Consider the following 19,667-nt stretch of genomic DNA (forward strand, 5'->3'; position numbering starts at 1 on the left):
ACCTCCTCTCCATTTCTTGGGACCCTCTGTGAACAGGCAAGTTGCCAGGGAAGCAACAGAGGAACTCTGGCCAGGGCCACACCCTGGTGTGTTCCGAAGACTCCCTTCACCCCAGTAACTGCCGCCCAGAACGGGTGAGGGTCCCTCTGTCTTCCTTCTGGCTGAGGACTAGGCCAATTGATATTATGCGGGCGCAGATCAGGCATTTAAAAGCCATTAGGGCGCCTGCCACCTGAAGACTCCCGTGAAAGGATAAGAGGGTCACGGAGCAGATCAGGCTGTTAGAGCATCTGCTCCCAGCAAGACAACTTATGTGCACTGTGAGGCACATACTGGTTCAAGCAAAACACTGAGCTCCCTGCCCTTGGCCGCCACCTTCCCGGCAGAATTCCTCAGAATGTCTTCTCTGTTACTTTCACTTTTTTCTCAGTCCAGGTTGACTTAAAGGAGCCTAGGTGTTGCCTCCAAGGAGTGCCTTTTCACGTTTCAGGGAATCGCCAAACAGTGAGTCACCCGGTGGGTCCCGGGAATCTCTCTCTCTCTCTCTTTCTTCCCCTGCCCGAGTCACACGGTGCCTCAGTCACACGGGTTTGTGCCTTAGTCGCATGCTCAGGGGTCACCTCTCACGGTCGGACGTGATTGTTCGGACAGTCGGTCCATTTTGTGCATTAGTCGCATGGAGAGATCACTGGGACAAAGGGGACGCCTTTCTGTCAGCCGGTGACTCTCAGTACCCCCTTTCTACGGCATATAGGCTAAGAATGGGTTCTGGTACGTCTCGGGAGCCTCCCTCAGACTCATCCCTCGGCTGTATCCTCAGGAACTGGAAAAAATTTGACCCTGAAAATCTCAAAAAGAAGAGGCTCACTTTCTTTTGTAACATGGCTTGGCCCCAGTATAAACTGGGGGACCAAGAACAATGGCCCCTTAATGGCACACTAAATTATAACACGATCCTCCAACTTGATCTCTTTTGCCGGAAACAAGGAAAGGACTCAGAGGTTCCTTATGTCCAGACCTTTATGGCCCTTAGTCAGAATCCAGATCTGAGGGACTCATGCCGCATGTGTCTTTCTGTTGCCGCCTTATCCCCCCGACCCCCTCTGTCTCCCTCTCCAGCAGATCTCCTAGACGACCCTCTACTCGACCTTTCCTGTCCCCCACCCCATCAACCCCCTTTGCTTCAGCCCCCGCCCCCCACCTCAACCCACAGCTCCCCGACAGCCACCCCCTTATAAGGGCAAAAGCCCCCTCCCCCCTCCCCACACAAGATCAAGGACTGCCCAATGCCAGGAAACAGATTCTGATATGCTTCCCTTGAGGGAAGTAGCAAATGGAGACATGGGCACTATTAGAGTCCATGTTCCCTTTCCCATGTCTCACATTTCCCAAATTCAAAACAAGTTAGTTTCCTTCAGTCAGGATCCCACCACTTTTATTAAGGAATTTCAGGCTCTCACTATAGCCTTTGACCTGACCTGGCAAGACATTCATGTAATTCTGACCGCTTGTTGTACTCATGAAGAGAAAAACAGGATATGGACATTAGCCCAAGCTTGGGCAGACGAGGCAGAATTCTGTTTCCAAAGCCTGGACGGATGGTGACCCATTTTGGGCTGGCTAAATGACTCTCTTTGTAACTTCACTCTCAATTTCAATCAGACTAGCCTGGAGTGGAATCCCTGGTCAGACGAAAATAAATATGATGTACATGAAGGTAGTTTCACTTTGTGCTGGGGAAATTCAAGGGAAAATGCGACTAAGAAGTATATTTATGAAGACCATATCCCCATAAACAGCTCAGCCCTGGGAACTAAATATGTGGGGATCGGTGTGACCACCGGACACTTACTTAGTTTAACCTCCCAGCAAGATCCTCCTCTAAAATATAACATAATTCAGCTAACATTCAGAAAGTTGTTATGCCAATCCCCCCGTCACACTCATAATCAGTCAGAGCCCGGATTCTCCCCTTTATGTATAGATGATTACTTCCTCGGAGTTTGGCCTTCCCAGTATAATCCTAGGCCATGGACCCCAGTCTATTTCTAGAGGAAAACTCCCAAAAGGTCTGGCTCTGGGGACCCACAATGGGGGTATCCTTGAAGGGCACCAGATTTTCATTTCTATGAGGTAACAGGGTCTATCTGGATCTTCCCACACTTTGAAGGGGCTCCTGCACAATTATTGCTGTGGTCCCAGAGATGACCATTATGACTATAAAGGATTTAGCTTCCTCAGGAGGTATTCCCAACCTTGGGTACTTCCTCGAGGAGGCCTTAAGACCTGTCCGGGAGAGACAAAAATGAACCACTGATTGGGGGCAACAAGCTTATGATAACCCAATTCTTTTTTTTTTTTTTTAATTTTTTTTTTTTTTTGGCTGCGTTGGGTCTTTGTTGCTGTGCACGGGCTTTCTCTAGTTGCGGCGAACAGGGGTTACTCTTTGTGGTGGTGCGCGGGCTTCTCATTGCAGTGGCTTCTCTTGCTGTGGAGCATGGGCTCGAGGCATGTGGGCTTCAGTAGTTGTGGCATGTGGGCTCAGTAGTTGTGGCTCGTGGGCTCTAGAGCACAGGCTCAGTAGCTGTGGTGCACAGGCTTAGTTGCTCTGCGGCATGTGGGATCTTCCTGGACCAGGGCTCGAACCCGTGTCCCCTGCATTGGCAGGTGGATTCTTAACCACTGCGTCACCAGGGAAGTCCCTTTTTTTTTTTTTTTTTAGATAACCCAATTCTTGATTGGCCCAAAATAATACATTGTGTCACCATCATGGTCCAGGAATCTTGGAAGGCTACAGTAGCAGCCATTGAGGAAGAGCAGTCAGCCCTAGGCTCTTTGGTTGAGGTGGTTTTACAAAATAGGAGGGCCCTTAATGTTATAACAGCTGAGGCAGGGGGTGTCTGTGCCCTATTAAATGAGACATGCTGCTTCTATATTAATACCTCTGTCCAGGTTGAAGAAGACCTTCAGATTCTAAAGAAAAACATCAAATTCATTGAAGGTTTAAAACAGAGAGCAGGACAGGGCCCCAGCTGGCTTTCCAGCCTCCTCTCCTCTATGGGGATCCAGATATGGACATTGTTGCCCTTGTTGGGACCATTAATCTTGAAGCCTTTGTTTTGTTACTTGGCCCCTGCATTATTAACACATTATCTAAGTTCATCTCCTGACAGGTTCAAAAGATTCAATTCCAGATGGTGCTACAACAAGCGTACCAGCCAACTGGCACACGGACTACATTGGAACAAGCCGCCTTATCATTCCGTGGGCTCTCATCTCCCTCCGTAAATACACCCTGACAGAGAGCAGGCATCGGGAACCCAGGGCCCCTACAAAGCCCCCACCCAGCAGGAAGTAGCCAGAGAGATCGTCACCCCTTCTCCTTACTAAAAGGGTTCCCGATCGCCTGAGAAGGAGCTAGGCAGGTAGGTAGACATGAGCAGGATATCCAATAGGGCCAAAAAATTGGTCCTATAAATAAAGAGAGGGGGGAATGTGGTGTGCTTCAAGGACAAAGAACAAGATAAACTCAAAGGGCCAATATTGCCGGAACAATGAATTACAGGACTCCTATCACTGTGTCACAATGTGACCACTGCACTGTCCCAGAGCCCTCCCAAACAGCATGTCCCTTTCCCATCCCGTATAAGGAAAGACATTTGCCCCATTTTTCTCCCGCTCAGCACACTGAAGGTACACATACTCTGTCCAGTCAGCAGATGACTTGCAGGTTCCCTGGCTATAAAAACAGACAGGCAACCCATGCTCATTGTCGACTTTCCCTGGCTACCAGGAAGTCAGCCTGCTGTTCTTGTAGCAACCCTTCTCTTTAAGAAACTCTACCTTCCTTACATTCTGCCTTGTGTCTGGAAATTGTTTTCCAACCCGCACTGGGACCACCACACTAACGTCCCAGAATAGCATCTTATTGGGGTCTGTATGCCAGTTTCATTTATAGAACACAGAGGGGGAGGAGGTGAGGAAGTAAGGTAAAAAGGCCATAAGTCTTGCAAACTATCTCATGGCTTGGCCAGAACTGGAGAGGGGATGTGTTAATTTCTTCTTTTCTGCAGCCATTCACAGATGGGTAGGGTCTGAATGTTTTCCTGTGAGCTGAACAAAGGCACTTTAACATTCAGGCAGAGGGTCAGGGTTCCCTGAGGTAAGCCATTATGTATGCCTACAGCTATAGACAGCATCCTCTTAGTGATGATAGTAACAAAAGCATCCAAAAGCAAAGATTAAAGTAAAAGAAACAGATCCAACGTGGAGTCGGATTTTGCTCTTCCCTGTTACTCTGCGTACAGTGGAAATATTCAGTCCCTGTTGCAGAGTTGGGGGTCTAGGCAATTGGACAGAGGTCTGTATCACAGAGTTGGAGTCAGGTCCAGTGTGGTGGGGCTGGAGGTCCAGAAAACAGGGTTGGGAGGTGCCTGTGTGCAACAGGGATGGGGTCAGTGCACAGAGTTAGGGGTTCAAATTGAGACAAGCTGGGACCTGGGACCCTTTGCTGCAATGCTGCAATGCTTGCACCTGGACACACATCTCCCTGAGCAACAAAATACAAAGAAACTATATGGGACTAAAAATAACTGTGTGCATGCATGCACGGTTGGGGCAAATTCTGGACCCCAAAGATACAAAAAGACAAAAAAACCCAACTGCCATTTGTGAAGAACCAGGAACAAAAACTGGGTGTTGGGAGCAAAAGCAGGGTACTGCACATGTCCCCTTGCACACAATACCACCTAAGTGGTGGACAAAACACCTAAGCCACCCCTCCACCTAACCCCTGGACACACCCCTACCTTCACCCCATATAAGGAACAAGCTTGCCCTCCTTCAGCAAGCAAGCAAGGGAACCTGTCGTTTGCTCTCCCTCCCCGCTGCTGCAGCAAGGGCCCCAATAAAGCCTTGCCTGAATTTCTTATCTGGCCTCTAGTCAACTTCCATTCATTGGGGAAAGCCAAGAACCCTGGTTGGTATCAAAATGCTGCAGAGATAGGGGTCCATGTGTCCAATAACTGGGTTATCCAGGTGGGGCTGGGAGAGCCCCGGGATGCTGGGGGTCCCGCGAGCCATTCCTGGTTTTCCGGGATGGTGGAGGAGCTCCGAGGAGGAAGGAGGGCGCCCCCTGGCGGCCCCGACGCCGCCGCCACCACGGCTCCCACAATGCTCGCGCAGCCCGGCTTCGGGCTCCAGCGGCGGCGGCTCCAAAATGGCGCAGACGATCTTCGAGGCCCTGGAGGGTGAGCGGCGGCGGGGACTGGGGAGGCGGCTGTTCCGCCTTGCGCCTCCTCCCGCCGCGAACTCGCAGCGCGGGGCCCAGGGCGCGTGGCGCCTGCGGGGCGGAGGGCGCCGGGCCGGAACAGCCAGCGGGGTGGGAGGGCCACGGATGGGAACAGCCGCGGGATCGGAGGTCGGCAGGGGTGGGGGAGCAGTGGGGCCTGAACAGAAGCGGAGTTGAGGCTCAGTGGTGGTTGTGGGGGCATCTCGGGACCGGAACAGCCGCGGGAGCCTAGGCCCGGCGGCGGCTGCGGCGGCGGGTGGGGGGGGGGGTAGGGTGGTGCGTTCAACCGGACAGGCACAGCGGGAGAGAGAAGGCCCTGGGAGAGAGCACCGAGAGCGGAACAGCCGTAGACGGCTGGCGCAGCGGGAGGGGAGCCTCGGACCAGAACAGCTGCCGCCGCTAGGGCCCGGGCGGCGCGCGGTTGGGGCTGGGGGGCAGTTTCCTGGAGGGAACAGCCGGGGGATAGTGTGCAAGCCAGGACGGGAACCGCGAGGCGAGCATGGCTGCACCGCGGACGCGAGGGCTGGGGAGGGCTGCATCCAGGGGGACCGTGGTGCAGCAGCGGCTGCGGGGGGAGAGGGGCTGAGTGACGGGTCCTGACCATTAAGAACTTGTATTGAGCGCCAACTGTGTGCCTCGCGCTCTGACATAGTGTCTTCAATTCAGACCAGGAAAGGATCGGCGCCACCTGTGTGCAAGGCCAGGCCTTGGACCGAAACCAGCAAAGACGGGGTGACTACTTTGTGCACCATTATGGGGTGCAGAGTATTATAAACCCAGACCAAGAAAGGATGGGTGCCAACGGTGTAGTTGGCCGGGACGCCAAGTTACCAGACCCAAACCAGCAAACACCGCACCGACTGGTTGTCCCATGCTCTGCGAGATCCTAGGATGTGAATGGTCCTCAGGCTCTGGGAATTGTGAGCTTTGGAGACAGGCAAACACTGAGAGCCTCCATGTGCACTTGCTAGGAGTTGGAAAGGAAGCCTCAGAGAATTCAGGGCCATGGCACAGAGTTGATGCTAGGGGGATACAGACCCAAGAATGCTCTTGGAGGGATGAGATGAGTATACACATAATTAGAGTGCAAACTGAAAGTAGGCTGGACTAGTGGTATGTGGCCGAGGCTTTGAGTCCTGCAACTCCCCAGGAGGTGTCAGCTGTGTCTCTTAACATCTTGGAGGATCAGCTCTCTCACCACGAAATGTGTAATCCTCCCCACATCTGGGAAGGTTAAGTTTCAGGAATACTCGTTGGTAAGGGATGTAGAAATTATAGAATTATAGAAAAGGTAAACAGTAAAGATAACCTCAGCTGGTGTTCAGTGCTGTGATGGGTGATGGATGTGGAAGGCCAGGGTCATTGGTGGCTCCCTCTGGGAGGCCAACAGGATGGTGTGAGGCCTGCTTTCTCTCTAGGTTCATGGACTTCCTCAGTGTTTGAGTTTTCACTACAAGAATGTGTTCCTGTATTGAGTGATGAAGAAGGTAAAGGAAAAATCAGTTCCCGGGACTGTGTGATGCGTGCTGGGCTAGGAGAAGGGCAGCAGAACTGTGGGGATCCAGAGGTGGCCCAGGCAGTGGGGACTGCATTTGCAAAGCCCTGGTGGGGAGAGAGGTCTAGGATTCACAGAAGTTCATGTGAGCAGCTAGAGATGAGGCTTCTGAACTTTGTCTTGGCATCAGTGTGGAACTAAGAAAGGGTTTCCAGCAGGGGAGCTGCACAAGCTAACGTATGTTTATTATAAAGTTCACCCTGGCTGCTCTGAGAACAGACAGGAGGGGTCAGAGTGGCCGAGGGGAGGTGAGACCACTGCGGCTGTCCTGCGGGGAACTGATGGTGTCCTGGGCTCTGGGGACAGCTGTGGGGATGGAGGAAAAGTGGATCTGAGAGATATTTGGGAGACAGAGTAGGCTAGACTTGCTGAAGGACCGGAAATCAGGGTGTGAAGGGAGATAGGTTAAGGGAAGAATCCCTTAAGGTTAAGGGGTGCCTCAGGGGCTTTAGCTGGGTGGACAGTGGTGCCCTGTTCTTATTGATGAGGATTACTAGGAGAGGAACAAACTTAGGGGTGGGGAATGACACATTTGGTTTGAGTTTTACGTAGACAGTATTTTTTCCAAAGACAATTTCTTTAGAGCAGTTTTAGGTTTGCACAGTTGAGAGGAAGGTACAGAGACTTTCTGTATGCCTTTGATCCTACGCATTCATGACCTCCCCTTTAATCAACATAACTCATCAGAGTGGTACATTTGTTACCAAGGATGAACCTGCATTGACACATCATAACCACCCGAAGTCCATAATTTATCTTAAGTTTCACTCTTGGTGGTGTACATTCTTTGGACAGTTGTATAATGACATATATCCATCATTGTAATATTATTGTACAGAGTATTTTCACTGCCCTAAAAATCCTCTGTGCTCTGCCTATTCATCCCTCCCCCCACCCCCGGCAACCACTAATCTTTTTATTGTCTCCATAGTTTTGACAGGCAGTATTTTTTATTTTATTAAAAGAAAAATAGTCATTGATTTATTTTGGCTGCACCAGGTTTTAGTTGCAGCATGCAGCATCTTAGTTGCAGCATGCATGTGGGATTTAGCTCCCCCGACCAGGGATTGAACCCGGGCCCCCCCGCATTGGGAGCGTGGAGTCCTACCCAGGCTGGACCACCAGGGAAGTGCCAATATATTTTTTAAAATAAATTTATTTATTTTATTTATTTATTTTTGACTGTGTTGGGTCTTCATTGCTGTGTGGGCTTTTTCTCCAGTTGCGGGGAGCGGGGGCTACTCTTCGTTGCGGTGCGCAGGCTTCTCATTGCGGTGGCTTCTCTTGTGGAGCATGAGCTCTAGGCACGCGGGCTTCAGTAGTTGGGGCTCGTGGGCTCTAGAGCGCAGGCTCAGTAGTCGTGGTGCACGGGCTTAGTCGCTCCGCGGCATGTGGGATCTTCTCGGACCAGGGCTCGAACCCGTGTCCCATGCATTGGCAGACGGATTCTTAACCACTGCGCCACCAGGGAAGCCCCCAATATTTTTTTTAAATTAAACTTTTTATTTTGACATACTTTTTTTTCCTGTAGATTCACGTGCAGTTGTAGAAATAATACAGAGAGATTCCATTTATCCTTTACTTAGTTTCCCACAATGTAACATCTTGTAAAACTATCCTATAGTCTTATAACCAGTCGACATACAGAACAGTTCTATCACTACAAGATGTTGCCCTTTTATGGCCCCACCCACCTCCTTCCCCTGCTCCCCATCCCTGACGTCTGCCAACCACACTAATCTGTTCTCCATTTCTAAAATATTATCATTTCAAGAATGTCATGTAGGGCTTCCCTGGTGGCACAGTGGCTGAGAGTCTGCCTGCCAATGCAGGGGACACGGGTTCGAGCCCTGGTCTGGGAAGATCCCACATTAAATGGAGCAACTAGGCCCGTGAGCCACAACTACTGCGCCTGCGCGTCTGGAGCCTGTGCTCCGCAACAAGAGAGGCCGCGACAGTGAGAGGCCCCCGCTCGCCGCAACTAGAGAAAGCCCTCGCACAGAAACGAAGACCCAACACAGCCGAAAATAAATAAATAAATTTATAAAAAAGAATGTCGTGTAATTGGAATCATAAAGTATGTAACCTTAGAGATTGGCTTTTTTCACTCATTGTAATTCCCTGGAGATCCGTCCAAGTTGTTGCTTGTATCAACAGGTTGCTCCTTTTTATTGCTGAGCAGCGCTCCGTGGTATGGATGCACTGTAGTTTGTTTAACTGTTCACCCACTGAAGGACATCTGACTTGTTTCCAGTTTTTTACTATTATGAATAAAAGTGCTATGAACATTCATGTACAGATTTGCACACAAATGCTGACATACAGTTTTGCATTAGATGATAGAAGATTTACTGAAGCTCCTTCTGGAGGAGCATGAACCCCAGGTTTGAAACTCCAGATATTAGGGAGAACTAAATGAGGGCAAGTGAGGATTCTCAGGGAGAGTGTAAGAGGGAGAGGAGAGAGAGCCAGATGAAAGGAAGCCTTCAAAAATAGAAACATTTAGGGGATGGACAGGAGAAGAGAGTAAAGGAGGCTGGGAAAGAGCGAGCAGAGAGGTAGGGGAAGACCCAGGAAGGGTGGCGCCCTGGAGCCCGAGAAGGGAGTGTTTCAAGAAAGAATGTCTGATGCTGCCAGGTGGTCTTTGGTGATTCTGGTGGAATGATGGGGGCTTAAGCCCCACTGGAGTGGCTGAAGGAGGACTGGGAGGTGGGCAGAGGAGATGGAGGGTGTAGCCAACTCTCATCGGATGCTTGATGTTGAAGGGAGGAGAGATGAGAACATGAGTTCGAGGGAGGCCATTCTAGAGAAACCTGAGTGTGTGTAGCCGCTGCTGGGAAAGAGTTGTGGGCACAGTGTGAGATGGGCCAGCTAGCGGAGAACGGCTTCTGAAGGAGCTGGAGGAGGTGGAGAGAAGGGCTGGCCACAGGAGGCACACAACCTGCACTGTGACGGGGAAAGTATGCATTCAGTTTGGCTGCAGGAGCTAATGGTTCTAGTTACCTTTCAGTTAGAAGCTGGGGCAGGTGTCCAGGTGAGAGGTTGGCTGTGAGGACAGAGAGAAGGAGGCGCCCTCTGGGTTATTGGGGAGGGAGGCAGTGTGCCTTGGTGGCCACTCAGATGTGAGGAGGCCTGTCTTCCAGCTGGTGACACGGCTGGACCGTGTACTACTGAGAACCTCAACAGTGACAACTGGTTGGAAAACATGGACGTAGGCAGCTTCTCAAGAGTCCCCCCGACCACAGTCCAGATTACGCTGTTTATTGAGGAACTGAAAAAACAAGCACACATTGGAAAACAAGAGAAGCCCAAGTGCAAACAGATTTGTGGGATTTGTGGGGTGTGGATGGGGAAGGCTTAGTAACATGATTTCCAGAGGGCTTGTTGCATTTCGGATTAGATTCAGCCATGAGTAAGAGAGAAGCCCAACCCAGCAGTGGCTTAAACAGGCTAGAAGTTTATTTCTCTCATGTGGGAGTCCAGAAAGAGGCAGTCTAGAGCTGTGACAGTGGCTGTGTTCTACAAGGTGCTCAGAGACCCAGAATCTTTCCAGTCTTTTGCCCTGTAGTGCCCTTGTCCTCATGATCTGGGATGGTGGCTAGAGTTCCCACCATCATCTTCTTGTTCTAGGAAGCAGGATGGAGGATCGGACAGAGAAGGGGGGTCACGTGCCAGGCAGCTTTTAAGAAAACTTCCCCAGAGCTCCCGTTGACCAGAACTTAGACATTCTCTAGCTGCAAGAGTGGCTGGGAGGTGTAATCTTTATTCTGGGGCCATGTTCCCAGCCAAAAATCTTGGGATCTATTGCAATAGAAGTTGGAGAGAAAGCATTTCAGTGCACAGACAGACATTTTTGCCGTGGGGGCCTTGCAATGGGTCTGGCTTGTAAGGGTGAAGTCAGGGCGGGATGCTGGGCCCACCTTCCAGAAAGCCTGCTTTTCTTTCTTCAGGAATGGACAATCAGACTGTCCTAGCTGTCCAGTCACTGTTGGATGGCCAAGGAGCAGTTTCTGATCCAACAGGCCAGAGCGTCAATGCACCCCCTGCTATCCAGCCACTGGGTGAGTATCTGCTCAGGTTCACCAGTGGGAAGGGTAAGTAGCTTCCTGTGAAAACAGGTGGGGCTGATGAGGGGGTGTGGGAGTGAACTGCCCACTGTGGTTCCCAGGTTGTCCTCTCACGTCTGAAGCCTCTCCCCTTCCTCCCAGCCTGGATCTTCAGGCTCAGACTTTTCTCTGCTTAGCTCTGAGGACAGTCTTTTTCAGTCACTTAGTGAATGTGGGGATCATGACAGAGAATGACTAGGAGCCCCGATGCTTAGCAATGCTTGTCCCTTTGACCCAAAGTCATTTCTCAGCTTCCCCTCTATGAGGCTAAGCATGAATCTGTCCAATTTACAGCCCAGGCCCTTGCGACACACAGAGGGCAACGAACTTCCTTTAGAGCCTGTGTGAGTCTAGGTGTTCATCCATTCATTCTACAAAGATTTTTGAGTACTTGGGAACCATGCTGGGGACAGAGAGACACACACCTGAGTTTGAATCCTTGTTCACATAGTTTGGCTCTGTGACCTTGGGCAAGTGAGTTAACCTCTCTGTGCCCTCAGTTTCCACATCTGTAAAATGGGGATAATAGTCCTACCTCATAGGAATCTTGTGAGGGTACTTGGGATTCGGTTTTAGCTGTTATAAATAAGAAATGCAAGTTTCTTGTAGTTTGTACAAGATTAAAGTTTATTTCTTTGTTGCGTAAGTCCTGATGACTCAGACCCCTTCTTTCATATGGCTCTGCTGCTCTCATCATGCGGTCCAAGATGGCTGCTCCAACCTCCCACTTTCACTTCCACACTCCAGCCAACAGGAAGGGAAGAAAGAAGGAAGTAGAAGTCATACCCCTTCCTTTTAGGAGGAAGTTGTGTAGACAGTATACTTCTCTTCTCCTATTGGTCAGAATTCAGTCACATGACATGTCTAGCTGCAAAAAAGTCTGGGAAATATGGTCTTTAACTAGATGGCCGTGTTTCTCACTAAAATTTGTATTACATTTTAAGAAGGAAGAGTGAATATTGAATGACAATTAGACATTTCTGCCACAACATATCAAGAGCTTGGCACAGTGCATGACCTGTGGTGGGCCTTCAATAATGGATGGTGTTACTGTAGCTGATCATTGATTTAGTTTCTCATGCATTCAGCAGACATCCACTGAAGGCCTCCTATGTGCCCAGAAAATATTTTAGTTATGGTGATAAATAAGAGATATTTCCTTCCCTTAGGAAATATGGTGGTGATGGGAAAAATGTGATAAGAGAGGCTTGCCCAGAGGAAGGAACTGTGAACACTGCTTGAGGAGGGCTTCCTGGAGGAAGTGACATCTGAGCTGAACCTTGCAGAATGAGTTGTTCTGAGAGAGGCAGCTTGGCAGGGAGGACAGGGGATGCAAGGGCACTGAGGAGTGTGATCATGCAGCCCATTTGGGGACTGGTGAATAAATTCAGGCAGGATAAAGATTCTGAATGTCTCAACTTTTGAAGCGAACCCACCTTACGATTTCCTGATTTCTAATTTTTTGATTCCTGGGCGAACCTGGCTGGATATTCCTTCAGGTGCCAGCATGGTTTGAAAGCTCGTAGGAAGCACAGAGTTGATGCTTGACCCTCACGCGTTGAGTCATGGAATGCCGTTACTTTGCCTTTCTCATGGTCCAGCCACGGGCCTCCCGTTTCTCTCTGTGATGCCCCCTCCTTTTTTCTTGCTTTTTTTCGTTATTTCCCTCCCTCTGCTGCTCTGTGGGCATGACCCCTAGATGATGAGGATGTCTTTCTCTGCGGGAAGTGTAAGAAGCAGTTCAACTCACTGCCGGCGTTTATGACCCACAAGCGGGAACAGTGCCAGGGGAGTGCCCCACCCCTGGCCACAGTCTCCCTGGCTACCAACAGCATCTACACACCTTCGGCAGCACCCACAGCAGTCCAGCAGGCCCCGCCTCCTGCCAATCGCCAGGTATTTATCCATTCGTTTGTTCATTTATCTAGTCAAGTCTTTTTTGAGCACCCACTGTGTGTCAGGCACTGTGTGGGCACTGGGGGTACAGGGGTGGACAAACAGACCAGGTCACTGCCTTCATGGCATTGAGTGAGATAGATAGTACCCAAACAGATGTGTAGAGATGTACTTTTCCCAGGATAAGTGCAGAGAGATAAGGGATGTCAAGACAGGGATGGGAGCTTTTGCCCTTTTGTATGTGGGGCTCTGGGACGAGCTCTGTGAAGAGGTGACATTTGTGCAGAGACCTAGGGAGGTGAGAAATAGTCATGAAGCTACTTTGGGGAAGAGTATTCCAGGGGGCCGGATCAGCAAGTGCAAAGGTCCTGAGGCGGAAGCGTGCTGGCTTTATTCCAGGAACAGCAAGGAGGTGAGAGTGGCTAGAGCTGAGTGAGTGAGTGAGGAGGGTGAGAGGTGATAAGGTCAGAGAGGCAATAGGGGGATCCTGGCAAATCGTGTCGGTCTGTGGGCTTTTACTCTGCATGAGATGGGAACCATTGGAGGGTTTTGAGCAGAAGAGGGATATAGTCTGATTTACACTTTAACTAGGTCACTGTAGCTGCTGTAGGCAGTAGATTTTGATGGGAGTCAAGAGAGAAATCCAGGAGCCTGATTAGGGTGCTACTGTACAAATCCAGGCAGTGGGTAGTGGTGGCTTGACCAGGATAGTGGCAGTGGAGGTGGAGAGAAGGGGTGAGATTTTCAAAATATTTAGAAGGTGGAGCTGACAGAGCTTGTGGATGGATTGGATGTAGGGTGTGAGCTTAAGAGGAGTCAAGGATGACTAGAGTTGGAGTTGCCATTAACCGAAGTGGGGAAAACAACAAGGAGAAGGTTTGTGTGTGTGGGGGGGGGTATCAGGAGTTCAGCTGCTCATGTTGAATTTGAGATGCCCATTGGACCTTTAAGTGGAGGCAGTGAAGATGCAGACAGATACACAAGTCTGGAGGTCACAGGGCAGGCTGTGGGTATCTGGAGAAGCTTGCAGAGTTCTCAGTCAGGAACACAGTTCTGGAGCAAAGACACTGTGGGTGGGAGCTCAGAGGGATTAAAGACTCCTCTAGGGAGGGTGGGAGGGAGGGAGATGCAAGAGGGAAGAGATATGGGAACATATGTATATGTATAACTGATTCACTTTGTTATAAAGCAGAAACTAACACATCATTGTAAAGCAATTATACCCCAATAAAGATGTTTTAAAAAAAAAAAAAATAGGGGGCTGGGCATGTCCCAGGTTGCCAGGTCACGGGGTCACGTTTCCCTCTGGCTTCCTCTTGTCTCCTTATTCCTCTAAAACATTATCTTCACCCATTGTATAGACATAATTCCTGCCATCAAGATAAAAGTGTTCACCTCCAGATCCATAGGACATGTACATTTTCAAGTTACCATAGACATCTTCTAACACAGAACAGTCGTTTTCTCACTCCTTGATTATGAGTTTTGTTAGTAGAAAATGTTCCTTCTCCCCCCACTCCCTTTTTTTTTTTTTTTTCAGTAGGAGAGAGGAAAATTCTTCCAGTCCTGGGCAAGGAAAAAACTTTAGAACACAATCCGTTGTTAATGGGCAGACACGAATCCCTCTGCCTAAGTGAGTTGGATGGACGTGAAAATGATTTCCCACTTTTTTTTTTTTTTTGTGGTACGCGGGCCTCTCACCGTTGTGGCCTCTCCCGTTGCGGAGCACAGGCTCCGGAAGCGCAGGCTCAGCGGCCATGGCTCACGGGCCCAGCCGCTCCGCGGCATGTGGGATCTTCCCGGACCGGGGCACGAATCCGTGTCCCCTGCATCGGCAGGCGGACTCTCAACCACTGCGCCACCAGGGAAGCCCTGATTTCCCATTTTTTGTCTCAGCCTAATGCATGTGACATTGTAAAAATACATGTCACTGCCTTTCCTGGCCATGACATGGGGTGTGTCCCTAAACTGCCTGGGTTGTCCTTGATTGGTTGAGGGCAAGGACATCCTGTTTGAGCAGGGACTCTGGGTTCAGGGGCCCAGTTGCTGCTGTCCCCAGGGGTCCTCCAGACAGATGACTTAGGAAGATGCCAGGAAAGAAAGGCAACAAATAAACAAAGCAAAACACGCTTTACATCTGCTGACAGGAATAGTCACTGCATGTTTGACACCCTCTTGTAAGGTCTGCCTTTCATCCTTGCTGTTAACCTGAGAGCATATAATTATACTTTCACATACTTACTTAAGTACGCACAGGAATTACATAGTAGTATCGTTTTAGATTTTTAAAGATGAGGATATATAATGTACATGTTATTGTATAATTTGATTTTCCATGCAATACCTCTTACTTGCTCTCTGTAGTATTCTATCCATGACTATATTGTATTTTTTGATCTATTCTCCTACTGATGGACATCAAGGTTATTTCCAGTTTTTCACTATTAGAAACAAGGCTGTGCAGAGTACTCTTTTTCTGTGGACTCCCTGTGGACAGGTGTGAGTGTTTCTCTAGGACAGAGGCCCAGAAGGATTGTTGCTGGGTCACAGGGTATATGCCTTACATGGAGGTGTGACTTATTCTCCTCGTTTGATAGACGAGGGAATGGAGGTTGAGAGAGGTGGAGTGACTTTCCCAGGGTCACATGGCAGGGAGCAGTAGCAGAAGTGGAAATAGAATCCAGGTCTGCGGGACTCCAGAACCCAGATCTTTTGCATCATGCCATCTGCTTCCTTCCACAGTCTCAGGCGTGTTCTTTCTCTCCCTTCCTCTCCCTTCCTCTCTGTCTCTCTCTCTCTCTCTCTCACTGTCCAGATCTCCACGTACATTACCGTGCCCCCATCCCCACTGATCCAGACCCTGGTGCAGGGGAACATCTTGGTAAGCGATGACGTGCTCATGTCTGCCATGTCGGCCTTCACGTCCCTGGACCAGCCCATGCCCCAGGGCCCCCCGCCTGTGCAGGTAAGAAGGTGGCCAGTTTCTCACGGGATCTTGATTCTAGGCCTGCATGTTGACTCCTGCAGATTCAGAATCTTGTAGAGAGAAGGGGGCTTGGCCCCAACTCTCCCTCAAGCTAAGGAGGCCTGTCAGCTTCCCCTTGGCCAGCCCTGCTGTGGGTGGGGAAGCTGCCGCATTCAGCTGGGACCCAGAACATGACTTTGGGGTTTCATAGCCACAGTCCAGTTGTTTTGACTCCTATTTTTATTCTTAACAGAAGTGTTCCATGTGCATTAGAAAAACACTAGAAAGTACACAATAGAAAAGTAAAAAAAAAAATTTTTTTTTTTTTAAATTATTCTCAACTGGAAAGTAGAGAGACATGGCAACTGACTGAATTTACAATTCTTGGCTGGATCCTGTATTGGGTGGGGTGTGGGGGAAGCGGTAAAGGCCTTATTGGGACACTTGGGGAGATTAGAATTTGGAGGAATCTGAATATTTTATTTTATTTATTAAAAAAAATATTTATTTGGTTGTGCTGGGTCTTTAGTTGCGGCAGGTGGGCTCCTTAGTTGAGGCTCACCAGCTCCTTAGTTGAAGCTCATGGGCTCCTAAGTTGTGGCAGGAGGGCTCCTTAGTTGTGGCATGTGAACTCTTAGTTGTGGCATGCATGTGGGATCTAGTTCCCTGACCAGGGATTGAACCCAGGCATCCTGCCCTGGGAGCACAGAGTCTTAACCACTGCGCCACCAGGGAAGTCCCGGAATCTGAATATTTTAGATAATAGTATTATATCAATATTCAATTTCCCGTGTATGATCATTGAATTGTGGTTATATAGGAGAATGCCCTTGTTCTTAGGAGATGCATCTGAGTACAGTTTTAAGGAATAAAGTGTCGTGATGTCTGTGACTAACTTTCAAGTGGCTTGACAAAGCACAAATATGTGTGTGTGTGTGTACACACACACACACAGACATTGCTGCTGTAGCAAAATGGTAGCAACTGATGAATTAGATGAAGTATAAAGACTGTTCATTGTATTCTTTTTGCAACCTTTCTGTATGTTTGAAACTTTACAGAATTAAAATTGGAAAATCAGGGAATTCCTTGGTGGTCCAGTGGTTAGGACTCCACGTTTCTACTGCCAAGGGCCCGGGTTCAATCCCTGGTTGGGGAACTAAAGTCCCACAAGCCAGACGGTGCTGCCAAAAAAAAAAAAAGAAAAAATTGGGAAATCAGTCAATCAGTCAATCACCCTTACTCTCTCTACCCAAAGAAAACACTGCCAAAATTTTGGTGTCTGGCTTTCCTGACCTTCGAATGCACATAGAGGGACTTCACTGGCGTTCCAGTGGATAAGACTCCACGCTCCCAATGTAGGGGGCCCAGGTTTGATTCCTGGTCAGGGAACTAGATCCCACATGCATGCTGCAACTAAGAGTTCGCATGTCGGGATTCTCTGGTGGTGCAGTGGTTAAGAATCCGCCTGCCAATGCAGGGGACGTGGGTATGAGCCCTGGTCTGGGAAGATCCCACATGCCTCGGAGCAACTAAGCCTGTGCACCACAACTCCTGAATCCCGTGCGCCCTAGAGCCAGTGCTCTGCAACAAGAGAAGCCACCCCAATGAGAAGCCTGTGCACCACAATGAAGAGTGACCCCCACTCGCCGCAACTAGAGAAAGCCCGCGTGCAGCAGTGAAGACCCAATGCAGTCAAGAATAAACAAACAAACAAATAAATAAATAAAAGTGTTTGCGTGCCACAGCTAAGGAGCCCATGTGCTGCAACTAAGGAGCTGGCAACCCACAACTAAGAAGCCCTCGAGCTGCAACTAAGAAACTTGCCTGCTGCAACTAAGGAGCCCGCCTACCACAACTAAGACAGTGCAACCAAATAAATAAATATTTAAAAGAAAAGAAAAGAAAAGACTCAGATGTGTATGTTTTAAATATATTTATTTAAAAAGCTATTTCTGGGACTTCCCTGGTAGTGCAGGGGTTAAGAATCTGCCTGACAATGCAGGGGACATGGGTTCGAGCCCTGGTCCGGGAAGATCCCACATGCTGTGGAGCAACTAAACCCGTATGCCACAGCTACTGAGCCTGCTCTCTAGAGCCTGCAAGCTACAACTACTGAGCCCGTGTGCCACAACTACTGAAGCCTGTGCGCCTAGAGCCCATGCTCTGCAACAAGAGAAGCCACTGCAATGAGAAGCCCGCGCACCACAATGAAGAGTAGCCCCTGCTCACCACAACTAGAGAAAGCCTGCGCGCAGCAACAAAGACCCAATGCAGCCAGAAAAAAAAAAAAAAGCTATTTCTGGGCTTCCCTGGTGGCGCAGTGGTTAAGGATCTGCCTAGCCAATGCAGGGGACACAGGTTTGAGCCCTGGTCCGGGAAGATTCCACATGCTGTGGATCAACTAAGCCCATGCGCCACAACTGCAGAGCCTGCGCCCTAGAGCCTGTGAGCCACAACTACTGAGCCCGTGTGCCACAACTACTGAGCCCACGCACCTAGAGCCCATGCTCCACAACAAGAGAAGCCACTGCAATGAGAAGCCCGTGCACTGCAACGAAAAGCGGCCCCCACTTGCCGCAACCAGAGAAAGCCCGTGCACAGCAACAAAAGACCCAAACGAGGCCAAAAATAAAAATTAAATTTAAAAAAATACGTACATATCTATATATATACACACATCTATATAAATGGGTCAGGCTATATGCACTGTTGTGGAACTTGCTTTTCTTACTTTGCCTTTTGTATAACATCATTCTCTTTCTGTGCCTACAACCCTACATCAGTATTCCCAAAGTGTTCCTTAGAACAGTGGCTCCTTGGGATTTTCCAATAGAAAAAGGATCCCTGGTCAAAGCAGGCTGTGAGGGCGGCATTCTGCCTCTTCCCTTGCACTGTCCCTGGGTTCTTCCTGCAGTAAAGGAATACTTTTGATTTTGTCACCCCCAATTTTTCTCTAGACATATATGACTATGGAACCCAAGGAACAGCAATTAAGAGAGACACCCTTTAATGAAATATTGATCAGCACCATCACTTTTTTTTATTTTTATTTTTGTGGTATGCAGGCCTCTCACTGTTGTGGCCTCTCCCGTTGCAGAGCACAGGCTCCGGACGCGCAGGCTCAGTGGCCATGGCTCACGGGTGCAGCCGCTCTGCGGCATGTGGTACCCTCCCGGACCGGGGCACGAACCCATGTCCCCTGCATCGGCAGGCGGACTCTCAACCACTGCGCTACCAGGGAAGCCCAGCACCATCACTTTAACAACCACAAAGGGTTCTGTTCCATTCCATGTGGATGGACCATCCTCTGTTTAGCCAGGCTTCCATGGAAGGACATTTAGGTCGTTGCCATTTTTTGCTGTTATAAAAACTACTGGAATACCATCCACGTATGGTTATCTTTGCCCACCTGCTTGGTTATTTTTGTAGAAAAAATAATTATTTTTGTAGAATCAATTTCTAGAAGTCATTGGCTGTGTTTCGGGGATCCATGCCACCAGCACATTTGGTGACTCTCTAGAAAGACTCCCAGAACTCAGGATGGTTGTGCTCATGTCTGTGGTTTATTAGGTAAAAGGATACACAGCAGGATCAGCAAGGGAAAAAAACCCAGCAGCTGAAGTCTGGAGAAAATTAACATTCTTCCAAGTCTCCAAAGTGTTCTCTCTCAGGGAAGTGGCGGGGCTGCATACAGTATGCATCTTCCTTCAGCAGAAAAGAGCGGCAACACGTGCACAGTGTTTCTGCCAGGGAAGCACACCTACGACTCTAAGGCCAGGGCTTTCATTGGGGATCGGTCACGCAGGCACCCAACCACAAACAAAAATTCCAGACCCCCATGTGGGAAGGAGG

At 49.4% G+C, this 19,667-nt stretch overlaps 1 protein-coding gene across 3 annotated transcripts in view; it reads left to right on the forward strand.

Annotated features, from left to right (window-relative positions):
- Positions 1-5,103: 5,103 nt before the first annotated feature.
- Positions 5,104-19,667, forward strand: part of ZNF341 (zinc finger protein 341) — a 47,577-nt gene continuing 33,013 nt past the window's right edge. The window contains exons 1-4 of one of the 3 annotated variants that reach the window (XM_067707847.1): positions 5,104-5,249; positions 10,796-10,906; positions 12,651-12,847; positions 15,663-15,812. In XM_067707847.1, coding sequence (XP_067563948.1) covers positions 5,219-5,249; positions 10,796-10,906; positions 12,651-12,847; positions 15,663-15,812 — 489 coding nt within the window. In that variant the 5' untranslated portion in view covers positions 5,104-5,218. Of the gene's footprint in view, positions 5,250-5,368; positions 5,420-10,795; positions 10,907-12,650; positions 12,848-15,662; positions 15,813-19,667 lie in introns of those variants that run through there. The other 2 variants (XM_067707848.1, XM_067707849.1) reach the window with 2 other exon arrangements.

This window comes from Pseudorca crassidens, chromosome 15 (assembly GCF_039906515.1).
Source record: "Pseudorca crassidens isolate mPseCra1 chromosome 15, mPseCra1.hap1, whole genome shotgun sequence".
In the NCBI taxonomy this organism is placed as follows: Eukaryota; Metazoa; Chordata; class Mammalia; order Artiodactyla; family Delphinidae; genus Pseudorca; species Pseudorca crassidens.